The sequence below is a fragment of the Olea europaea genome, unplaced genomic scaffold (genome assembly GCF_002742605.1).
Source record: "Olea europaea var. sylvestris unplaced genomic scaffold, O_europaea_v1 scaffold2627, whole genome shotgun sequence".
Lineage (NCBI taxonomy): Eukaryota > Viridiplantae > Streptophyta > Magnoliopsida > Lamiales > Oleaceae > Olea > Olea europaea.
This window is the reverse complement of record NW_019244609.1, coordinates 76648-84493: the sequence shown is the minus strand read 5'-3', so window position 1 is coordinate 84493 and position 7846 is coordinate 76648. Positions and strand designations below refer to the sequence as shown.

General features: G+C 33.1%; 1 protein-coding gene across 3 annotated transcripts; it reads left to right on the top strand.

The window, feature by feature from the left end:
- Positions 1-3029: 3029 nt before the first annotated feature.
- Positions 3030-7466, top strand: LOC111383207 (protein Brevis radix-like 4). Of its 3 annotated transcripts, none has more exons than XM_023007285.1 (7): positions 3030-3790; positions 4116-4406; positions 4733-5023; positions 5347-5637; positions 5964-6256; positions 6587-6806; positions 7092-7466. In XM_023007285.1, the coding sequence occupies exons 1-5, from the start codon at positions 3372-3374 to the stop codon at positions 6094-6096; spliced, it is 1425 nt and encodes a 474-aa protein (XP_022863053.1). In that variant the 5' UTR covers positions 3030-3371; the 3' UTR covers positions 6097-6256; positions 6587-6806; positions 7092-7466. The 3 variants fall into 3 exon arrangements, with proteins under 3 accessions (XP_022863053.1, XP_022863052.1, XP_022863054.1); XM_023007284.1 differs by having other exon boundaries at positions 6584-6806; XM_023007286.1 differs by lacking the exons at positions 6587-6806; positions 7092-7466 and having other exon boundaries at positions 5347-5626; positions 5964-6060.
- Positions 7467-7846: the final 380 nt, after the last annotated feature.

Genomic DNA, 7846 nt, shown 5'->3' with positions numbered 1-7846 from the left:
AATCATACAAATTATTTTGTAAAATTGAAATGAGTTTTTAAGTGATCTAAAAAATAAAAACTATTAAAATTTATATTAAAAACATACATTTGATATATTAGTATTTAATTTGAATTGATGCTGTAAAAATTTAATTATATATTGTTGTCAAAATAAAATTTAAATGTTTATAAATATTTATTTATCACCTCCAGTTTGACTCCAGTTCGACCTTCAACCCTTTCTGTTTACCGGGTCGATGCCTGGGCCGGGTTTTAAAACATTGATTTATATAGAGTACTTCATGAACCGAACTTTCAATGACTCCGGTTGAACTTTTTGACTCTCGACCCTTTCTTTTTACCGGGTCAATGCCTGGGCCAGATTTTAAAACACTGATTTATTTAGAGTACTTCATGAACCACTTTCAACCCGGGAATGAGTGAATGATTGATGAAACCGAAGCGATAAGCAAGAAAAAGCTGAAAGTCGAATTGAATGTAGAAGTGGATAAGGTCAAACCATGTTAAAAACGAGTAGAAGGATTTCAGCGATCGAGTCTGTCTTTTCTGTATTGTGAAGTGTGAACGCATGCAATTCAATTTGACACTAGAGAACATTCCCGGTGCCACTCAAATAATACTCACTGAAAGATAGTTGGCATTTATGCTCCTCGTATTACTCCACAAACTATGTACTATGCACTGCGTACGTGATCGGGGTTAGGGGTTTGAGTGTCTACAGCACTGTATTAATTACTCCTATTATAGTGACCCAACTTGGGAATTATATTCAACTTTAGCCGACTGGGAATGTAACCTCAATTTAAGTGGTGTTAATATGACATTCAATGATATAAAATGACTCGTGGGTCATTATTTTGTCTTTCCTTCATCAAATATCTGAATCAATCAAATCCAATCTCGAATTGAAAGTACGAACAGCAGCACGATTAGTTCCTCCTCCAGTCTCATCACCCTAGGTCACTTGAAGTTTTCATTGTTCTAGTGGTTACTCTCAAGAATAAACGCAGAAATTTTTAGTTAGAGGCACAATCAAACTTTGTACAAATCTAATATTTTGTTCTTAATTTTTGAATGATTTATACCCGATTTGAAAAAATACAGATTTACATTTAAAAAATATTTCTTCATTAATATTCTGCTCATCATTTTCATTCATTTGATTTCGAACTGTCATTTTATTAATATTTTGTTCATCAAAAATAAAATGTGCATTTATGTTTAAAAAAATTACAGTGTATTCAATACAAACAAACAATTCAAGTGATCGAAAGGAAAAACATATAATCAATATTCAATCAAATAAATACAATTCGTTAAATATAAGATAAATGTGCTATAATCAGTTCAGACACATTCTATGTAAGAAAAAAAAAAATTCGGCCCGTAGCCTAGAAAATAATTTCTCACCATAGTGGTGAGAATTCATTTTCATCAATTTGGTGGAAAATGACTGAGGTGGCATGAAAGTAGCAAAATGAATTGCCTATAAACAAACTATTAAACATGCATTTTTGGTTTAGGATGGAAATCAATTTCCATTTTCAATGGATAAGGGGTTTATCAAATAGCCCATAATAGATGTGGTAATTTGTAGAAAAATTATGGACAAATTAAAAAAATAAAATAAAAAAAATACAATGGTTAAAGTTTTGATAAAAGTTGTGAGGGAAGATAGAGTAAGAAAAAGGGAAAAAAATTCAAATTTATTGTAATTTTGCCCTTGTTTGATGGAAGATAAAATCTGATTTTTAGTATATTTTGATAAAAGTTGAAAAATTAAGGGAATCCATGAAATATGTTATTAAAATTAATTGTAGATTTTAATTTAGATTAAAATTAAAATTTTAATAGATGCCAAACAGGACTTATCTATGAAAAAAAATTAAAATAAAAAGTTGGGGGTTACAGGAACCCCCACTTACTTTTACTTATTTACGAACTTTGGAGAAACCGAGAACGTTAATGCAATTTGTATGCGGGTTCCTCCCCATTTTTCTTTCTTTCCTTTAGTCCCTACCGTGTAGAAGTTTTACTTTGACTCGGCAATTGTGGAGATAGTTTCTCAGAAATAGTCCCTACCTCGTAGAACAATTTTCATTTTTATCTTGTGGATCGTCAAGGGTATTCAATTTGTGTGGTGAGCATTTAATTCACTTTTTCCTTTTTTTTTTCTTGATAATAAGAATTTGACTATATTATTATTTACCACTTTTTACTTTGTGGGAAATTTATACAACTTGTTCTTTTATTGAATATATTATCATTGACAACTTTTTACTTTGTGGGAAATTGAGGTGTACTTTCACAAAATTTGTTCTTTTAGCCCTTGTTTGAAGCTCATTTTTTTCATTATTTTTTTTACAGTACTCATTTTCAATAATACATTTTTTATTAAAATAATATTACACGTAAATAAATTTTTTTTCCTTTTCCTTTAACCATATATTTTCTATTAATTTACTATTTCATAATACATCGCAAGAAATTAATGGGACTCAAACAGGGCCTTAAGCTATATGTTGTGGCAATTTGGCAACGAAGGTTCGCAGTATCTCACTTGACAAGCATTTCAGTCCCCAACCTACCAGAAGAAGTGTACCGGTTGTGCTGTGTGGCTAGGAAGCCAGAGCGGAGAACAAAGATGCTTTCTGTAGTGACAATGGTAAAGGTATTAATGCAGGAAGTTGATTGTCTTCTTAAAGCAAGATTACACATTTGATTTGATACAAATGAAATTCCGTCTGCTTACATCAATCAAGCTACTTGTACAGTTTAATTGACAGATTCTTTTTCAAAATTGACTTTTTTTGCAGAATGTATAATCAAAATGTGAAGAAAAATTAGATTTAAAGTAAATTTATTCTATTGAAAAAAATATGCATTTCAAATAATTTTGAAGAAAAATGACTTTTCGAACATTTTATGACAAAAAGCCGTGATTGAGGCCAACAAATGCTTTATGTTATTTTTATATAAAATGACTTTTGACTCCTGTGTCATATTTTCTCTTTTCTTCATCAAATATCCGAATCTTGAATTGAAAGTGCGAACAAGTGCAAGATGAGCTCCTCCTCCAGTCTCATCACCCAAAGTCACTCGAAATTTTCACTTTTCTTGTGGTTACTTTTACTTATTTACGAACTTCTGGAGAAACCGGGAACATTAATGCAATTTGTGTGCGTGTTCCTTCACATTTTCTTTCTTTCCTTTAGTCCCTACCGCGTAGAAATTTTACTTTGAGTCAAGCAATTGTGGGGATAGTTTCTCAGAAATTGTTCGCTTATATATAGGTTCAGAGTTTGCTCAGGCGATCAATATCCATAAGATAAACATTGTGTATTTGAAGTTGTTGAAGCCGAAACAGAGATGCCTGCTGTGTATGACAACTGGGGGAGGTTGTTGCAAGCTGTGCTGCGACGTCAGCAGTATTTGGAAATGGCTCATGCCCATTCAAGAAGCACAAGCTCCGCGAGTTCCGTATCGTTGGATTTTGACGAACTATCTTTGAATTCCCCAAGTGAAGAAAAAACTGTTGAAAATGAAGGAAGGAGTTCACGATCTGATTTCGGCCCCTCTCACTTGATTAATGATTCTGTCAAAAGGATCGAAAATAACCTGCGCAGTAAAGGACTTGATGAAAATGGCTCGAAATCGAGAAATTCTTTGATTACCAGTGATTCAAGCAAAAAAAGGTTAGATTGGATTGAACAATATGAACCTGGGGTATATATAGCATTAGTAGACTTTCAAGATGGAAGTAAAGATATCAAAATAGTGCGCTTCAGGTATTTTGCATTGAGTTTTCTCACTATGACGTTGGATATTGCTTAATACTGCAGCCTGCTAGTAAAAGATTCATTTTGAAATAATATTGAATCATAGGTTGTATAAGACTTCTAAGTGATATTTCAGATAGTTATTATGGAAAAATTCTTTGAGAGTTCTTTTGGTAATTGCCCTTGACTCACCTTTTGATTTTTTGATTGAATGATAACTTAAACTAGTTCTATGCACACTTCTTATGTCAGTTGCAATTTCATTAATGTCAAAGGACCTGGGATTGAAGTTGTATTATTATTTTTTGTATTTTTCCTGTCATTGCATATGCAGTAGGAGGAGATTCTCTGAGTACCAAACTAAGACTTGGTGGTCAGAAAATGGAGAAAATGTTTACAATAAATACAACATTAGCTTTTCAGCCTCCAACAAGGCTGCAAGTAAGACTGAGGGAGTTGTGCCCCAAGGCATTAATGGCTCAAAATATAGAACTTCAGTAGGATCCAATGAAGGTGATGCAAATCAAACAGAGGTTGACTGGATAGAACTATATGAACCTCAGGTGTATATAACACTTGTAGACTTTCAAGATGGAAGTAGAGATATCAAAAAGGTGCTCTTCAGGTATTTTGCATTGTTATTTCTCACTGTGACATTGGATATTGCTTCATACTCCTAGTAAAAGATTCATTTTGAAATAATATTGAATCATCGGTTGTATACTTGTATAAAACTTTTAAGTGATATATCAGATAATTATTATGGAATATTTCTTTGAGAGTTCTTTTGGTAATTGCTCTTGAATCACCTTTTAATTTGTTGATTGAATGATAACTTAAACTAGTTCTACGCACACTTCTTATTTCAGTTGCAATTTCATTCATGTCAAAGTACCTGGGATTGAAGTTGTATTATTAATTTTTGTATTTTTCCTGTCATTGCATATGCAGTACGAAGAGATTCACTGAGTACCAAGCAGAGACTTGGTGGTCAGAAAACCGAGAAAATGTTTACAATAAATACAACATTCGCTTTTCAGCCTCCAACAAGGCTGCAAGTAAGATTGAGGAAGTTGTGCCCCAAGGCATTAATGGCTCAAAATATAGAACTTCAGTAGGATCCAATGAAGGTGATGCAAATCAAACTGAGGTTGACTGGATTGAACAATATGAACCTGGGGTGTATATAGCATTAATAGACTTTCAAGATGGAAGTAGAGATATCAAAATAGTGCGCTTCAGGTATTTTGCGTTGTTATTTCTCACTATGACGTTGGATGCTTAATGCTGTGAGTAAAAGATTCATTTTGAAATAATATTGAATCATCGGTTGTATACTTGTATAAGACTTTTAAATGATATTTCAGATAGTTATTATGGAAAATTTCTTTGAGAGTTCTTTTGGTAATTGCCCTTGACTCACCTTTTGATTTGTTGATTGAATGATGACTTAAACTAGTTCTGTGCACACTTTTTATGTCAGTTGCAAATTCATTAATGTCAAAGCACCTGGGATTGAAGTTGTATTATTATGTTTTGTATTTTTCCTGTCATTGCATATGCAGTAGGAGGAGATTCTCTGGGTACCAACCAAAGACTTGGTGGTCAGAAAACCAAGAAAATGTTTACGATAAATACAACATTCGCTTTTCAGCCTCCAACAAGGCTGCAAGTAAGACTGAGAGACTTGTGCCCAAAGGTATTAATGGCTCAAAATACAGAACTTCAGTAGGATCCAATGAAGGTTATGCAAATCAAACTGAGGTTGATTGGATTGAGCAATATGAACCTCAGGTGTATATAACACTTGTAGACTTTCAAGATGGAAGTAGAGATATCAAAAAGGTGCTCTTCAGGTATTTTGCATTGTTATTTCTCACTGTGACATTGTATATTGCTTAATACTGCTAGTAAAAGATTCATTTTGAAATAATATTGAATCATCGGTTGTATACTTGTATAAGACTTTTAAGTGATATATCAGATAATTATTATGGAAAATTTCTTTGAGAGTTCTTTTGGTAATTGCTCTTTAATCACCTTTTGATTTGTTGATTGAATGATATCTTAAACTAGTTCTATGCACACTTCTTATGTCAGTTGCAATTTCATTCCTGTCAAAGTACCTGGGATTGAAGTTGTATCATTAATTTTTGTATTTTTCCTGTCATTGTATATGCAGTACGAAGAGATTCACTGAGTACCTAGCAGAGACTTGGTGGTCAGAAAACAGAGAAACTGTTTACAAAAAATACAACATTCGCTTTTCAGCCTCCAACAAGGCTGCAAGTAAGACTGAGGGAGTTGTGCCCTAAGGCATTAATGACTCAAAATTCATTTTTTTTCAGTAGGATCCAATAAAGGCGATGCAAATCAAACTGAAGTTGAGTGTATTAAACAATATGAACCCGGAGTGTATATAACACTTGTAGACTTTCAAGATGGAAGTAGAGATTTCAAAAGAGTGCGCGTCAGGTATTTTGCATTGTTATTTCTCACTATGAAATTGGATATTGCTTAATATTGCTAGTAAAAGATTCATTTTGAAATAATATTGAATCATCGGTTGTATACTCGCATTAGATATTTAAGTGATATATTAGATAATCATTATGGAAAATTTCTTTGAGAGGTTCTCTTGCTAATTGCTCTTGAATCACCTTCTGATTTGTTGATTGAATTATAGCATAAACTAGTTCCATGCACACTTCTTACGTCAGTTGCAATTTCATTGTTGTCAAAGTACCTGGGATTGATGCTGTATTATTAATTTTTGAATTTTTCCTGTGATTACATATGTAGCAGGAGGAGATTTTCTGAGAAGCAAGCAGAGACTTGGTGGTCAGAAAACCGAGAAAAGTTTTACAAGAAATACAACATTCATAAAATATACAATGCTGCAAGTAGGACTGAGGGAGTTGTACCCCAAGGAATTAATGACTCGTCCAGAAATTCAATAGGATCTGTGAAAGGTGATGCAAGCTCGTCAAGACGAAAGTAGAGATATCAAATGAGTGTGCATCAGGTATTTGGAATTGCTGAGTCGAACTTACTTTGTGTTATTTAATTTTGTTATTAGTATAGTGGATACCATGTGGACCAGTTGGTTATATACAGGTTTTGGGAAAATATCATACCATTATGATAGAAAATTGGCAGTGTTGCTAGGACGTTGGCCTCTAATCTTATTTTAGTTGTTGGTTGAATGCTAATTATACTGGTTCTATAACTTCTTGTTATGTTACTTCAAAAATGCACGATTTAAATGTAAAGCACTAACTTCTATCTTTTTCTGTCGTTGCATATACAGCCTTGGGAGATTAAGGAGCACCAAGCAGAGACTTAGTGGTCAAATAACTGGAAAACAGTTCCACGATAAGTACAACATTCGTGGAGCCAGTTTGAGTCTGTTTCTTATCTGCATGATGAAAATGACTTCAAAACTTGAGGTTTGGTTATTTCTGAATCAAAGATTTGTTGTCATTATGTTGGTTTTTCAATTTTATTACTCTTAATAAGGTTTGATATATAAACAAGGCCATGACTGGCTTTTGGTTCTTTTACTAGAAATATTTGTCCAAATCCTTGTCATGTTTCTTCGAAGTGTATGCCACACCCTAATGAACTAATACATGTGTATACTACATTGCTGTCTCTCTATTTGAGATTCTTGCTATGAGCTTTATCTAGGTGTTTATGGTTAGCTTCAAGCTCGACTGATTGGTTTGCATTGGGAAAGTGGTGAGATTTTTATGTTTGCATGCCTCGAAATTCGTATACTGCATAAGAATTGAATCTCCTTATACAATACTTAATAATCGTACCCTAAATTAACTATCTATTGCATTGGATTTTAACTAAACTCTATAATTTGATCGTGGGAATTGTTCACGAGTGAAGTTGGGTTTTTGAGATAATATCCGGCCATTATGCATTTTGAGCAAAAATTGCAAATAAATATAAATTAAATTTCAAGCCAGGGGTGCCTTCATAGCACTCCGAGATTACTATTGAGAAAATTGGATTTTATCCTTTTTATTTTCGATTTGAATTAAGCTTTTCAGT